This window comes from Myotis brandtii, unplaced genomic scaffold, assembly GCF_000412655.1.
Source record: "Myotis brandtii unplaced genomic scaffold, ASM41265v1 scaffold653, whole genome shotgun sequence".
NCBI classification, from domain to species: Eukaryota; Metazoa; Chordata; class Mammalia; order Chiroptera; family Vespertilionidae; genus Myotis; species Myotis brandtii.
Window position 1 is genome coordinate 122839 of NW_005370535.1, and position 17346 is coordinate 140184.

A 17346-nucleotide genomic window follows, 5' to 3' on the forward strand; every position below is an offset into this window, starting at 1 on the left:
GTGTGCAAGGCTGAGCCGCACGGCTCGGCGGGTGTGGGAGGGCCCAGTGAGGGTGTGCACCGCCCGGGCCTGCAGCTCTCCCCTCTGGGAGCGTGAAACCCCACAGGAGGGAGGAGGAGCGCTGTGCATGGACAGTGTTGCTCTGCTCCTGCCGTGTGCCTCTTCCACGCCCACTGATAGCCCCGCTGGTCTTTGGAGCCGCTGGGCATGAGTGTGCACCAAGAACTGACATCCTCTCGCCCTGGTTCGCTGATCCACTGAACGAATAGTTACTGAGCGCCAACTGAACACCATCACTGTCCTGGACTCTGAGAGGTCAGTGGGGAGCAAAACTCAACTTTGAGAATTCACTTGGAAAGCACACGATGAGAGAAGGGATGTGATGCCACAGAAGGTGGGACGGGCATCTGGCCTGGGCGGTCTTCCTGGAGGAAGAGACAGCAGAGTTAGGTTCTAAGGAAAGAGGAAGAAAGCCAAGTCTGTTCCACCAGATCCCATGTGCAGATGCGTAACCCAGCCTGGCTCAGCGGAAGGGCTCCTACCCGGGCTCCTGCGTGTGAGTGGCTGTTATTAGAGACCAGAGTCCAGACACAGCAGAGTCCAGGGGTCCTCTGGCCCCATGCCTTTCACTGGAGAGGAGACCATGGGCACACGCTGAGAGACAGGGACCCGCCACAAGCAGAGGGGCCTCCAGGACAATGGGACACCCTGTGATCCGAAGGACTCAAGGGCAGTCTTGAAGGGCGAGGAACACGAGCACGGGGAGATCCAGTTTCGGTAGGAGACCCAGAAAAGAGCCAGAGGTGGATGGAGCCCCCCAAACTGGGCAGGCAGGGAGCCTCACAATTTAACCACATGGCTAGAGCCGCCCCGACACACCTAACAGCATCCTTGAACCCGGGCTTCCACAATCACCCCACAACTGACTCACCAGCAAGACGTTTTCTGTCTTGGACCAAAAAAAATTGTTTCCTGTAAAACCCATCCCGGTTATCGGTTATCGGTGTGACAAGCCGATTGTCCCGGGAGATGAAAGGCGAGATTGCGCTGCTTCCTCCCTTTCCCCTGAATGAGGAGCAATGAGCGGGGAGCAGCGTGACAAGATCTCAAGTAAGAGATAAAGTGGAAACGAGAGTGGAGTTACAGGCAAGCGAAGGCCAGACCAGCAGACCATTGCGTCGGGCAGAGCCAGAGGGTTATTTTGGTTTAATTTGGTCCAAATGTCGTTGCCGTGGTAGCCGCTCCGCCACGCCTTGTCCGCAGGTTCAATTCATGGCCCCCGGCCCCGCCCCAGCCGCTGGCCACACCTCAGCAAGATGCTGTCACGTGTGATGTCTGTTTCCTCCCCCACGTCCACTGGCCCCACACCTTGGCAGGGGACACTTGCCAGGTTTCCTTGACTGTGCATCCAGGAGCCAACCAGGTGTTAGAGTGGACACACGGCCCCAGCCTGTCAATCAGCTCATGCCATCTGCGTTGCATGGTAATCCCACCAGAGATGGGCACACAACCCGGCAGTCCAGTCAGAGAGAATCCGGAGGCTCGTGCAGGAGCGATGGGGAAAGTGGGACCCACCTCCCAGCCTGCAGCCTGGAGCTGCTGGTGGCCACCCCCAGAGAGAACCTGCCTCAGATAGGCCAGCAGGGACCTGCACAGAGCCAAGGGGTGGAGGACGCCAGTCAGGATGGCGTTGCTCAAACTCCTGGCTACAGCCTTAGCTGACACCTCCAAACTCTTCAAATATAGGAGCTTAACAATTCCCTTTTTTATCTGAGATTTGAGCTGAATATCTAACACTTTCAGTAAAGTCTGGTTAATCCAACCTCCCAATTTCTCCCATATCCCATCATTTCTAACTCTCCCCCCCACCACCACCCCAAATGCCAATTCTCTGGCCCAAGACTCATCAGCACTTCCCTAGGAATCACTAACAACCTCCCAACGGGTCCTCAGACCTCCAGTCTGCTTCACAGGCCATTCTACAGGCCCCAGCCACCTGAACACAGGCCCCAGCAACCTGAATACAGACCTTTTGTCAACAAAAGAAATTGCAGACCAATATTTGAGCCAGAGCTGAGGGCCAGACCTGTAAGCAAAATCTCAAAGGACTAATAAAATGCTCCAAGGAATAGCAGTTTTGTCATTTATTTTTATACACTAGAATCAAAGGTACATGAAATCCATTGGTGGTAGATTAAGGGGGTGGGAGAAAGCAAAGCAAGGGTTGGATGAAAAGGATTAGGTAAAACTTATAATGGAGAAAGACACGTTTCTCTTACGTCGGTGGGCACTGGAGAGGCAACAGAGGTCTGCTGGGAAAGATGACAGTGAGGATGTTGGGTCGTCTCGCCTGCACTGGTGATTGTCCCTGGGGCCGTGGAGGAGAGATTGGGGTGCGTTTGAAGTATGTTATCCTAGGCCAGTGATGGCGAACCTTTTGAGCTAGGCGTGTCAGCATTTTGAAAAACCCTAACTTAACTCTGGCGCCGTGTCACATATAGAAATTTTTTGATATTTGCAACCATAGTAAAACGAAGATTTATATTTTTGATATTTATTTTATATATTTAAATGCCATTTAACAAAGAAAAATCAACCAAAAAATGAGTGTCATAAGTTCGCCATCACTGTCCTAGACACACAAGAGCAATGGACAGAGCTTGCTCAAGGTACAGATAACTCCATCGCCAGGACGTGATTTCCCAGTATCGCCGCTCCCATAGGCATTTTTATGCTCAGAACATCCCACGTGGTTACTGTCAGTTCCTGAGCTCATCAGGCTGCCAGGTAGGCGTTCACACGCTCGAAGGCTCCCCAGCTAGGACAAGCCCGAGACAATCACAGGATGTCCGGGGCTCTCATAGTTGTCGATAGGGCTCTGGGGTCTTCAACATTGAGCTTCCCTTCCTTCGTGGAAGCTTCAGTGCCCTCTCATCCCTCAAGACCTGCAGCCTCCCGGTGAGCCTGGGAAACCCTGTCTGTACCCAGGAGCCCAGGATCTCACCTCCACAGCCAGCAGTGTCACGGGACGGAAAACATTTCAGGAGCTCGTCCTCCGCTCTGCCCGCCCTGGCAGTCACAGGAAATAAACTCAAGGACGGGGGCCTGACTGCGGATAGCGCCCCCTGACAGTCTCCCAGATTCCTATCTGAATGCAGCTCTTAAGCGTCTCCTGTGATTGGACGGACAACCCAGAGCTGGGAGCAGGGCACCTGCCTGCATATTGACCAGCTTTAAAAGACCAGGCAGGTGTGCAGGTCCTCAATAATCACAGTGCCAGCAAATCTCTGAAAAAGCAGATATTCCCAACTTAGCCTTCTGGGTCTCATAGAGCGCCCCACCTCCGCTTTCCTTTAAAACCCATTTCATATGAAGTTATCTGGAAGTGAACAATAGGAGCCTCAAAGGGACGTCTCCCCAGACACCAGTATGAAGGATGCTGAAAGAGACCAATCCGCACCATCAACTTCCTTTTAGATCAGATTGCATAGTCCCACCGGGTCCTGACCCAGATCTGGGGACCACGTCTCCTAGTAGCTCAGGTTGCCATTCATGCCCTGGGTGAGGCTTTGAGCCACAGAATGGCTAACAGCCTTCACTCAACCAATGTCTGCTGAGGGCCTACTATGTGCCAGGCACTGGCCAGTGGGCTGGGTCTGGGTGCAAGAACAAGACAGACCCTAGATCACCCCTACCAGGAGCTCCACACAGAATAGGTTCTTAAGACCCAACTAATGCTCACCTGCAGAGCCTTTCACTCGAGCCTTGGGAGGACAGAAAAGAACAATGCTATTCACTCCCTTTATAATCATTAGGATTGCTTCAAGTGTCACATGGGAAACGACACATTCCTGGTTATTATCTATCTAAGAGGCCTAAGTGAATTCTTGTGATTGGCCACATTGATTGCTAAGCACATTGGATCTTGGCTTTCTGTCTTTATAGTTGTGAGACCATGAACTAGTGGCTTTACTTCTCTGATTCTGTGTTTGCCTCTGCAAGATAAGAATGATCATCCTTTGTACATCCTGGAGCTATTGTGCTTGGTCAATGCAGTGATGCTTGGGAAGTACTTACTATATAGTAAGTGTTTAATAAATTTCAGATCTCATCATCATCATCATCATCATCAGATTGACAAAAAGAAAGCTCTTGTTACCCCAGCCTGGAGTCTCTGTAAAATCCCAGGGAAAGACTCTGATTGGCACTGCTTGAGTCACATGTCCTCCTGTTGAACCAATCACTGCAGCCAGGAGAATGAAGTCTGGTGATTGGCCAGGTTTGGGCTGGGGACAGAAGGGAGGACAGTAAAACTAGCTGCTATCCAGAACCACTTCCAGCATTGAAGGGGATGATCTGAAAAAGATTTCAAGAGTACAATCTTCCTTCTCTCTCTCATGAGGTCTTGGCCCTGAATTCCTTGATGCCCCCAGGCAAACCTGGATATTGGCAATGAGGATATCAGAGAATGTTCTTAGAGGGGCATTGGACATGGGGGTGTATGGTATGCTGTCTCCAGCGATGATGGCCTCCTTGCCTCACTTGGGTCCCAGCTCAGATGCCGCCTTCTGTGACCACCCTGCCCAGAGAGCTCCCTGACCCCACCCCATCCTACACTTTATGTTTTTATAACACTTGTCCCCACCAGCAAATCTCCTGGTTTGTTTGTTTACTGGACTGGAAGCATCCTAAGGTTAGAACCAGGCCTGTCTTGGCCCTGCTGGCCCTGCACAAGGCCCAGCACAGAGAAAAGACTCAATAAATATTTATTGGTTGAAGGAACGAACGAATGAATGGCCATTCAAAGCCATTTCACCTTAGGCTTCAGCAAATGGAGGATGGGAGAGGTTAGTCTAGCGCCACTGGGTGAGTAAGGAAGGGATGTTGTCATCTTTGGGAACAGAGCTAGTTCCTTCAGCTGCACTGGGGCTGCAGGGGCCTGTGGCCCAGGCTTCAGAGGGAGGCCACAGGCCCCTGCATCCCCAGTGCAGCTAAAGGAACTAGCTCTGGATAATATAGGTTAGCTTCCCGCTCAAGTTGGGTATGTGTGACTAAAAACTACACTCAAACACTTCCATGGCAACACCTCTGGCATCAGGTACATGCATTTCTGACCTCCGTGGCAGATGCAAACTGTGAAAGCTCAGGACACCCCCTGCTTCTCAGGGACCTACCTCCTCAAACACTCAAGGCTGGCGAGGGCTGGTCATGCCTGGAGGTCATGGCTGCTCGCATTCAAACTGACCTCTTTTCCCACAGACAATGCGCTTTTCTGACTCCCCAAGAACTGGCTCAAGACAGGCTGGAAAGGAAGGAGCGAGGGGCAGGGAGAGTGGACAAGCTGCATCCGTAACCGGGTGGGGGCCTCTCATTGGGGTGATAATTGATGAGGAGACCAAATGGAGAGCAGACTCCCCAGGCCCCGGGTGCTGTGGGAGGGACTCGCTCCTTCCTTCAGCAACACCCAGAGCTGAAGTTGCTTGTCCCTCAGGCGCTGCAGGTAGACTATTTGTGAAGCGAAAGAAGAGTTCCTTCGCTGTGACTGAGCCAGACTGGCTGTGGAAAGACTGGAGCTGCTGAGCTCCTGACGCTGGAGGTTGGTGAAGCCACCAGAGCATTCCCTGGCGATTGGCACTTGGCGCTCCAGCCTCCGCGAGGCAATAAGCGCCAGCCCAGCTGTGAAAAAGCGCGCTGGCTGGCAGGCGCGCTCGGGCACAAAGCATGCTGTGCGTGGTTTAAAAAAAGTCACAGAATAAAAAGGAAACAGTTTAGCTTCAAAACTAAAAAGCAGCAGTTGGCTCCCGCCATTTAAATGTTTTATAAAGCAACAGCAAGAAGAAAGGAAAATGAAAAACTGTCCCAGAACACTGAGAGAGGGCCAAAAATATTCATCTACGGGAACACGGCGCACCCTCTGGAGCTGTGAATGTTGTCTTCGTTCCCCACATCCAATCAGCAAGTCGGCAGTCCTCCCTCAGCGCGTCCTGTTTGAGAGCCTTGCCCAGTGACACTTAAAACAAACCAAAGTATTAGGTGAAGATATTGCAACTGGATTCCAAGTATCAGGAGGAAGAGGTTTCAACCCCTAGAACCAGGAGAGAAGGTGAAGGCTATAGATAAATCAAAGAGAAAAAGAGGCCACTAGAAATAAAGAGAATTTTATGTACAGAAATGTGTTAATTTGCTGAGCAGGGGTCATACACCAGTGTCGACATTCGCTGAGGATAGGGGGTCAGATGAGAGGCAGGCTGCCCAGCTGAACTGGATAGGTAAACAACAAACAATTTCTTGTGTACGTAGAGTGTAGTGTGAGTGCGCTCCCGGAAGTTCAAGCTTAACTAGGCCTCCTGTGTTTCTGTTTGCCAAATCTGGCAGCACTGCTGCTGGAAGGTTCTGGCGGTTGTGCTAATTCAGGGTTGATAGCACACACCCAGCAGGATGGTGAGTCCTCTCTGTGCACAGTTGGGTGAAGCAAGCCCGTGCCTGTTGGTCAGCAGCAAGGAGTCTCCAGGGAGCTCGGGGAGCTGGCGTCTGGAGGGCTCTACCTGACCTGGGTCCTCTGTCGCCCTCAGCCACCTGAAACCACAGCAGGCCCTGATGTCACTCCCAAGTGTCACTAGGAGGAGAAACTTTGCCTCATGCAGACATCACCTTGGAAAAGCCAGACCTGAGCTCCTTCCCCAGCTACCAGTCGCTGCTTAGATTCAACACCCACCCCCAAGCTCCAGCCACTTGGAAATCCAGAGGGAAAAGGGCATCCTCACGAGTGAAGAGAGAGAGGGAGACCAGGATACGTGGACCCTGTCTTCCTGCAGGGTCCTGCCCCTTAGGAGAGCGCCCTCCAAGCCTAGGGTTTACATAAATGGGGGCTTTGGGGTTTGGTTCAAATCCTCTCTCTTCCCCCTGCTGCTTGAGCCCATTTCCCTTCTGCAAAATGATCATAAATGAATCCCTCCTCCGTGACATGAGAATGTGAGGAAGCACCCAGCCAGGCCAGATGAATGCTGGCACCATGATGGTTGCTCAGGGTGGGCCCCAGGGAGCAGCCCCTGACAGTGTGACTGTGGTTCCTCTCTTACTTCTCAAGAAAGAAGAAATCCGCCTTCCAGTCAATCCACCGGCCAGCCACGGCCTGGTCTTCAAAACAGACATCCTCAAAGCAAAACACAGGTTCTTTCCAAGCCCCATTTCCATCTCCCCACTGCCTTGGGCTGGGAGCCCCTGAGCCAGGACAACAAGCATGCTATTGCTGCTATTGCTCAGGTGATGCTGCCCTTTATTTGTGAGCACAACCTTCCAGGCACCGCTTTACACTCGCTCCTCACAGCCTCCTAGGATCCCTATAAGCTCATTTTACAGATGAGGACACTGGGCTCAACAGGCTAGCCAACCCACCCAAGGTCACTGAGCTGGCATTCAGCAGAGCTAGGACTCCCGCCCACAACCAATTCCAAAGCCTGTACACTCTACCCATCTCCCATCCTGGACTGCCCCCACCCTCAGGGTGCCCCATATCTGAGGCAAATGGGCAGAACTAGCAAACCCTTATTCACCCTTCAAAACCCAACTCACTCATCACCTTCTCTGCACTTTTCTGCCTTACCTGGGGCTCACTCTGAATCATATTCATCTACCCCAATTGCATATATCAGGCTGCATTATCACCTGCTTGCATTCACATCCCTGCCCCCACCTGGCTGAACTCCTGGCTGCACTGGCCTCTTCAGTGTTCTTCAAACACCCTAGGCTGGTTCCACCTCAGGACCTTTGCTCTGCCCTTCTCTTCTCAGTAGAAAACTCTTCCAATTCCTTGGCAGGGGTCCCTCCCTCTGTGCTCAAATGTTCCCTCCTCAGAGAGGCCTTTATTAAAATAGGCCTTTAAATAGTTCTTTCTGGGAGATTAAAAATGGCGGCAGAGTAAGTGAATGCTGCATGAACATGCTCCCAGGAACAAATTGGAATTACAACTAAAATACAGGAGAACTTTCTGAATAATCAACAGAAGACTCGTAGGAGAGAACCCTGATACAGGACTAAAAGTGGAGACCGCATAGAGACTGGCGGGAGGGGCGGAGGTGCAAAAGGGCTGGCCAGGTGCCCACAAACAGAAACTGAAGTTCCAGAGAGATATCTAAGCCATGGTGGGGGTGCCACTGAGAACTCAGGGGAGTGGACTGGAGCTGTGTAAGCAGAAGCCAGGATTGGGGACTCAGGTGGTTAGAGCTCAGAAGGCAGACACCACCAGTTTCCTGTGCTGAGTCTCATTCCCTCACACAGGGGACATTTGCCTTGCATGCGGGGAAGACAGTTGACCCACCCTATTGGAAAACACCTTGCCCTGAGGCCACTTAAGAGACTAAAAATAACAATTAGCCTCCAGGCAGAAGCAACTGCCCCACCATGTTGGGGAAAAAAAACTCTGAGGACAATTGCCAGGGTGCAATACAAGTCAGAATCCAATCAGTCGTAGGCAGAGGCAGTCTCTGGAGGCTTTGAGTCTTTCCCTGATCTAATTAGTCAGAAACAGCATTTGACACTATCCTGCACTAGAGATTGAGAGGCATAGAGGACCTACCTAATACATAATCACAAACAGATAGCCAAAATGAGGAGACAAAGAAACAACCCCCAAATGAAAGAATAAGAGAATTCTCCAAAAAAAGAGATAAATGAACCAGAGATACGAAACTTATTTGAATCAGAGTTCAGAGCAATGATGGTAAAGATACTCAATAGCATGAAAAAGGATCTAGTAACTATGAAAAAAAGAGTCAGATATAAAAAATGACATAACACAAATAAAGAACACATTAGAAGGAATACACATCAGATTAGGGAAAGCTGAGGATCAAATCAGTGAATTAGAAGACAGGGTTGAAAAAAATCACTCAACCAGAGAACCAAAAAGAAAGAACAATTAAAAAAACAACAACAACAACAGTAGGACAGCTTAAGGGAGCTGTGAGACAATGTGAAATGTAACAATATTAGAATATCAGGTGTGCCAAAAGAGGCAGGAAGGGAGAAAGGGATAGAGAACATGTTTGAAGAAAACTTCCCTAACCTGGTAAGGGGAAAAGTCACACAAGTTCAGGAGGCACAGAGAACCCCAAGCAAGAAGAACACAAATAGGCCCACACCCAATCACTTCATAATTAAAATGCAAAAAATTAAAGACCAAGAGAGAATCTTAAAGGCAGCAAGAGAAAAGCAAACTGTTACCTACAAAGGCTCTCCCATAAGGCTGACACCTGATTTCTCATCAGAAACTCTACAGGCCAGAGGGAATGGCATGAAGTATTCAAGGTAATAGAGAGCAAGGATCTGAAACCAAGATTACTATATCCAGCAAAACTATGATTCAAAATACAAGGTCAAATAAAGAGCTTCCAGACACACGCAAAAAAGGCTAAAGGAGTATATCACCACCAAAAAAATGCTAAAGGGACTGCTGTAATGAGAAGAAGAAACAGAGAGAGAAACCTAGGCATACAGAATTAAAATGGCAATAAATAAGTACCTATCAATAATAACCCAAAATGTAAATGGATTATATGCTCTAACCAAAAGTCATAGGGTAACTGAGTGGATACAAAAACATGACCTAACTATATGCTATCTATAAGACACCCACCTCAGAACAAAAGACATACACAGGATGAGAGGGAAGGGATGGGGGGAAAAATTCCATGCAAATGGAAAAGAGAAAAAATCTGGAGTAGCAATATTCATATACAACAAAATAGACTTTAAAACGAAGGCCATCACAAGAGACAACAAAGGTCACTACATAATACTAAAGGGATTTATCCAACAAGAGGATATAACCCTGGTAAACATCTATGCACCCAATATAGGAGCACCTAAATCTATTAAAAAAAAAAAAAACTGCTAGAGGACTTTAAGGGAGAGATCGGCAACAACACAGTCATAGTAGGGGACTTTAACACCCCGCTGACTTCATTGGATAGATCTTCCAGACAAAAACTTGACAAGGAAATAGTGACTCTAAAGGATACACTGGATCAGATTAATTTAATTGTGATTTATAGAACATTTCACCCCAAAGCTGCAGAATATACATTCTTCTCAAGTGCATGGATCATTCACAAAGATAGACCACATGTTAGGACACAAAAAAGTCTCTACAAGTTCAAGGAGTTTGAAATAATATCAAGAATCTTCTCAGATCACAGTGGTGTGGTATTAGAAATCAACTACAGTTAAATCACCCCAAAACATTCAAACACATGGAGGCTAAATAGCATGTTACTAAACAATGAACAGGTTACCAACAAGATCAAGAAAGAAATCAAAAACTTCCTGGAAACAAATGAAAATGAACACACAACAACCCCAAATCTCTCAGAAACATCATAAGCTGTTCTTAGACAGAAGTTCATAGCATTACAAGCATACTTAACAAATAAAAAATAAAGGAAAAAGAAAAGAAAAGAAAAGGAAAGAAAAACCAGCAATAAACTATTTAACCCTACAACTTAAAGAACTAGAAAGAGAACAACAAAAAAAGCCCAGAGCAAGTAGGAGGAAGGAAACAACAAAGATTAGAGCAGAAATAAATAACATAGAAACTATAAAAACAATACAAAAAAATCAATGAAACCAAGAGCTGGCCCTTTGAAAGAATAAACAAAATTGATAAACCGTTAGTCAGGCCCATCAAGAAACAAAGATGAAGGACCCAAATAAATAAAATCAGAAACAAAAGTGGAGAAGTACCCACTAACACCACAGAAGTACAAAAGATTGCAAGAAAATACTATGAACAACTATATGCAAACGAGCTAGCAAATGAGGATAAAATGGACAAATTCCTTGAAAAATACAATCTTCCAAACCTGAATCAGGAGGAATCAGAAAACCTGAATGGGCCAATAAAAACTGATGAAATAGAAGCAGTAATCAAAAATCTCCCAGGAAACAAAAGCCCACCAATTTCCGGACGGCTTCACAGGGGAGTTTTACCACACCTTCAAAGAAGAAATAACACCTATACTACTCAAACCATTTCAGAAAATCCAAGAGGAAAGAACACTTCCAAACTCTTTTTATGAGGCAAGCATTACCTTAATTCCAAAACCACATAAAGACACTACAAAGAAAGAGAATTACAGGCCAATATCCCTCATGAATATAGATGCTAAAATCCTCAACAAAATATTTGCAAATCGCATCCAGCTAAATATATTAAAAAGGTCATACAACATGACCAAGTGGGATTTATTCCAGGGATGCAAGGCTGGTACAATATTCACAAATCAATAAATGTGATATATCACATAAACAAACTGAAAGACAAAAATCACATGATCATATCAATAGATGTAGAAAAAGTATTCAACAAAATCCAACACCACTCTCATTCAACATAGTACTGGAAGTCCTAGCCACAGTGATCAGACAAGAAGAAAAAAAAGGTACATTGTCCCTAAAAAAAAAAAAACCCTAAAGATTCCCCCAAAAAAACTACTAGATTTAATAAATGAATTTGGCAATGTAGCAGAATACAAAATCAACACCCAAAAATCCTTGGCTTTTTTATACACCAATAATGAATTCTCAGAAAGAGAAACTAAACAAACAATCCCATTTACCATTGCAACAAAAACATTAGGATACTTAGGAATAAACTTAACCAAGGAGGCAAAAGATCTGTACTTGAAAAACTACAGGACATTGAAAAAAGAGAGAGGAAGATATAAACAAATGGAAGAATATAACATGTTCATGGATTGGTAGAATCAACATCATTAAAATGTCCATACTACCCAAGGCAACCTGCAGATTAAATGTAATCCCTATTAAAATACCAACAGCAGCTCTAACCAGTTTGGCTCAGTGAATAGAGCGTCAGTCTGCGGACTGAAAGGTCCCAGGTTCAATTCCGGTCAAGGGCATGTACCTTGGTTGCGGGCACATCCCCAGTAGGGGGTGTGCAGGAGGCAGCTCATCGATGTTTCTCTCTCATTGATGTTTCTAACTCTCTATCCTTCTCCCTTCCTCTCTGTAAAAAATCAATAAAATATATTTTAAAAATACCAACAGCATATTTCATAGAGTAGAAAAAATACTCCAAAATTTATATGAAATCAAAAAAGTCCATAAATCACTGCAGCAATCTTGAGAAAGAAGAGCAAAGTTGGAGGAATCACAATACCAGATTTCAAGTTATACTACAAAGCCACCATAATCAAAACAGCGTGGTACAGAATCAAGACCCCAGAAATCGACCCAAGCCATTACACTCAATTAATATTTGACAAAGGAGGCAAGAACATACAATGGAGTAAAGACAGTCTCTTCAATAAATGGTTTGGGAAATTGGACAGATACATGCAAAAAAAAAAATGAAACTAAACCACAAACTTACACCATACACAAGAATTAACTCAAAATGGATAAAAGACTTAAATGTAAGTCATGAACCATAAAAATCCTAGAAGAAACCATAGGCAGCAAAATCTCAGACATCTCTCTTAGCAATATGTTTATGGATACATCTCCTAAGGCAAAGGAAACTAAGGAGAAAATAAACAAATTGGACTAGTACATCAAAATAAAAAGCTTCTGCATAGCTAAAGAAACTATAAGCAAAATGAAACGGAAGCCCACTGTATAGGAGAACATATTTAGCATTGATACTTCTGATAAAGGGTTAATATCCAAAATACATAAGGAAATCATACAATGTAACCAAAGGAAGACAAACAATCCAATTAAAATATGGGCCAAGGACCTAAATAGACACTTCTCCAAAGAGGACATACAGATGGCCAAGAGACATATGAAAAAACTAAGGGCCCAGTGCACGAATTCATGCACCTTGAAAGGACCTGTGGGCTACAAGGCTGCAGTGGGCACAGGGGCGGGTCTCGGCCCATCCTCCGTGCCCCCACCCAGTCCCTCCCACCACAGCCCCTGTTCCCCTGTCTGCCGGCAGCTCTGCCTCAACTGCCGAGGCTCCCACCTGCTGATGGCGCTGGCCCAGCTTGCACCCACTGATGGTGTAGAGCGATTGGGGCCAGTGCCAGCAGTGGATACAATCAGGGCCGGCGCTGTCAGCGGGTGCAAGCAGTGGCTACTGCCTTGATTGCCCCTCAGGAGCAGAGGGAGGTGGAAAAGCCCTCAGGGGCTATCAGGGCCGGCAGTCACTGCTTGCTCCCGCTGATGGTGCTGAGCAATTGGGACCAGCGCCAGCTGCGGGTGTGAGTGGGGTTGGCGCTGGCAGCAGGAGTGAGTGCCAGGCAGGACCGCGGCACGGGGAGCAAAGAATTTTCAGTAACCACCAGAGGCTTGCCCAATGACAGCAACCGGCGCCCCGCCTTGGTCTGGCACCTCCACTCACCTGTTCCACCATCCCACTGCAGCTGATGCCCGCCATGTTCCACACACGCCCCCTGGAAGTCAGCAACGTCATAGCGACCGGTTGTTCGGTTGTTCCGGTTCCACCATTTGGTCTATTTGCATATTAGCCTTTTATTATACATGATAGCTTCTCCACCTCTCAGTGTAAAGTAATCTAGGACTGAATATAAAATTTGGATTAATAACCAAGTTTACAAGTAACTGAAAGTATGCCACATTTCTTAGGTTTATTTAGTATGGTTAATGATTCCATTATTTTGTAATTGGGTTTTTTATTAGGAAAATTTTACAGTTTTTTAAAGCTAACATATACATTGTTCTCAATCACTGTAAAGGTTTGAGGGTCACTTGAGGATAGAGGCAATTCTGCATTTCAGAGATCTACTTTGAGGCTCACCTTGACTTCATTTTTCCCAGGGGTAAAAAGTAGGTGCTGAAGACCAAACACAATACTTTGCCAGAGATTCATGTGGATACTAAAAGTAATTTATATTTTTCCTATTTCCTCTGCTCAAACAGTTTTCTGAGGTAACATGACCTTCATGGTATGTTGTTAGAAAGGCACCATTTTCATCTTAAATCTATAGTTCCTTAAAAAATAATGGAATCGCATGCATTTTTGGAGATTGCTTTGAACGGCAATGTTGGGAAACTCAAGGTTTTTCCTGATCCTAATTCTCAAATGTGTCACAGTGTCTTACTGGAAGGGCAGATGGAGGAGATTTGGAGATAAAGTCCCAAATCTAAATATGCCAGGAGAGAATTCGGGGTCATTTTCTTAACTGTGAGGAGAGGCTCCCTTGCAAATAGAAATGACCTGCTGCCGAGGGAAAGTGAGCACACCTGTGTCTTGCCTCAGAGAATTGAAGACTTGAGTATGAACTGGGTGGTGTTTCAGAGATTAGAGTCCCTAATCCAATGTGAAGAGATTCTGAACAAGTTCTGTTGAAGAGTTGTGTTTTAGAAGACACAGTTGTTAAGAGAGGGCTCAGCAGGACCCGTCTGGGGCTCTGGAACACCAATACTGTGGCTTTCCACCTCTCAGCAAGACTTCAGGAGCCATGAAAGCCAGAGGGAATGGCTGGCAAGGTGCTGCCCCTGAGAGTTGCTGCTTGGATTACCTTCCAGGCTGGGAACCCATCCTCCGTGCCCCCACCCAGTCCCTCCCACCACAGCCCCAGGTCCCCTGTCTGCTGGCAGCCCTGCTCCTGCCGCTGCCGCTGCTCCCACATGCTGACTGCACTGGACCTGCTCACACCCACTGACAGCGTGGAGCCTTTGGGGCTGGTGCCAATAGAGGGTGCAAGCGTGGCTGTCGCTGTCAACAGCTGCGAGTGGGGGCTGCTGCTCCGATCAACCCTTGGGAGCAGGGGGAGGTGGAGAAGCCCTGAGGGGCGATCGGGGCCACCGCCGACAGCAGGTGCAAATGCCAGGCAGGACCATGGCACGCAGGAGCAAAGAATTTTCAGTAACCACCAGAGGCTTGCCCAATGACAGCAACCGGCGCCCCGCCTTGGTCTGGCACCTCCACTCACCTGTTCCACCATCCCACTGCAGCTGATGCCCGCCATGTTCCACACACGCCCCCTGGAAGTCAGCAACGTCATAGCGACCGGTTGTTCGGTTGTTCCGGTTCCACCATTTGGTCTATTTGCATATTAGCCTTTTATTATACATGATAGCTTCTCCACCTCTCAGTGTAAAGTAATCTAGGACTGAATATAAAATTTGGATTAATAACCAAGTTTACAAGTAACTGAAAGTATGCCACATTTCTTAGGTTTATTTAGTATGGTTAATGATTCCATTATTTTGTAATTGGGTTTTTTATTAGGAAAATTTTACAGTTTTTTAAAGCTAACATATACATTGTTCTCAATCACTGTAAAGGTTTGAGGGTCACTTGAGGATAGAGGCAATTCTGCATTTCAGAGATCTACTTTGAGGCTCACCTTGACTTCATTTTTCCCAGGGGTAAAAAGTAGGTGCTGAAGACCAAACACAATACTTTGCCAGAGATTCATGTGGATACTAAAAGTAATTTATATTTTTCCTATTTCCTCTGCTCAAACAGTTTTCTGAGGTAACATGACCTTCATGGTATGTTGTTAGAAAGGCACCATTTTCATCTTAAATCTATAGTTCCTTAAAAAATAATGGAATCGCATGCATTTTTGGAGATTGCTTTGAACGGCAATGTTGGGAAACTCAAGGTTTTTCCTGATCCTAATTCTCAAATGTGTCACAGTGTCTTACTGGAAGGGCAGATGGAGGAGATTTGGAGATAAAGTCCCAAATCTAAATATGCCAGGAGAGAATTCGGGGTCATTTTCTTAACTGTGAGGAGAGGCTCCCTTGCAAATAGAAATGACCTGCTGCCGAGGGAAAGTGAGCACACCTGTGTCTTGCCTCAGAGAATTGAAGACTTGAGTATGAACTGGGTGGTGTTTCAGAGATTAGAGTCCCTAATCCAATGTGAAGAGATTCTGAACAAGTTCTGTTGAAGAGTTGTGTTTTAGAAGACACAGTTGTTAAGAGAGGGCTCAGCAGGACCCGTCTGGGGCTCTGGAACACCAATACTGTGGCTTTCCACCTCTCAGCAAGACTTCAGGAGCCATGAAAGCCAGAGGGAATGGCTGGCAAGGTGCTGCCCCTGAGAGTTGCTGCTTGGATTACCTTCCAGGCTGGGAACTCCCTTGAGAAAGGACTGGGTCCCAGTTGTTGGCCCAAGACTTGTGGGAAGGGCACACTGTGTAAAACCATGGGGCTTATTGTACTAGTCACCAAGGAGGGAGAATAACAGTTACCTGCTGAAATATTTGGAGGGTGTGACATGTACAAATGTAGTAGGGACTTGTGCCAATTACAAAGCCCCTTAGATTTAGGCTGTGTGGATGTAGCATTGGAAAGGAGGGTTCTCCACAGAAGGTGCTTATTTATAGAAAGGGTGACATACATTCCTCTCTCTCTTTTTTTTTATCCTCACCTGAGGATATTTTCCCACTGATTTTTAGAGAGTAGAAAGGAGGGGAAAAACAAGACACATCGAATAACAAGCTTGCAACCAAGGTACATGCCCTTGACTGGAATTGAAACTCGGACCCTTCAGTTGACTCTCTGATGCTCTATCCAATGATCCAAACCAGCTAGGGCTGTTCCTCTCTTTTTCATAGTTGACTGATAAAGCCCTGAAGGTATTAATTACCTCTGTGTTGTGCTTAAGAGCCATCCTGTGTGTGTGTGTGTGTGTGTGTGTTATTCTTTTGGGAGCTCCTGAAGCTTCTCTAACTCTGCCCTGTCCCAGAATTTGTTCCCAGAGCCTGCAGTCAGGCTTTTAATGAAGGTAGTCAAGAAATTCTCATTTACAGCCAGAATCAAACTGTTTTGCCAAAAGCACAGCCAACAAAACAGAACACTGCCAAGGATACAATCATTGCTCTAATATTCTTTAGGCTGCCAAAAATGAAAACACTTGCCATAAAACTGCTGTTCCAAGCAAAAAAAATCAGCTTTTAGACTTCAACTATTTTAGAGGGCACCTGTTCAGTCAGAGCCTGCATTGGGTGAGGTTGTTTATGGAGTTAAATGACTCAGCTCTATCTATACTAATAAAAGGGTCATATGCAAATTGGTCAGGACCCCCTCACAGTAACAACTGAACAGCAGGCTATGTGGGGTGACCAGGCCAGTAGGGGGGGTTAGTGAGGGACGACCAAATGACTGAACAGCTGGCTTCCTGGGGCCACCAGATCGGCAGGGGGGGCAGTTTGGGGGGTCCAGGCCTGCAGGGGAGGGCAGGTGGGGGCGACCAGGCCTGCAAGGATGGGTAGTTGGGGGTGACCAGGCCTGCAAGAGATGGCAGTTGGGGGCAACTAGGCCAGCAAGGGGGGAAGTTGGGGGTGACCAGGCCTGCAGGGGAGGGCAGTTGGGGCAACCAGGCTGGCAGGGGAGGGCAGTAGG

At 46.8% G+C, this 17346-nt stretch overlaps 1 protein-coding gene across 1 annotated transcript in view; it reads left to right on the top strand.

Annotated features, from left to right (window-relative positions):
* Positions 1 to 1079: 1079 nt before the first annotated feature.
* The window catches only part of LOC102254243 (chromosome unknown open reading frame, human C20orf85), a 30254-nt gene continuing 13987 nt past the window's right edge, over positions 1080 to 17346 (top strand). Inside the window, exon 1 of the mRNA XM_014528801.1 lies at positions 1080 to 1110. Within this exon, the coding sequence (XP_014384287.1) occupies positions 1080 to 1110 (31 nt within the window). The remainder of the gene's footprint in view (positions 1111 to 17346) is intronic.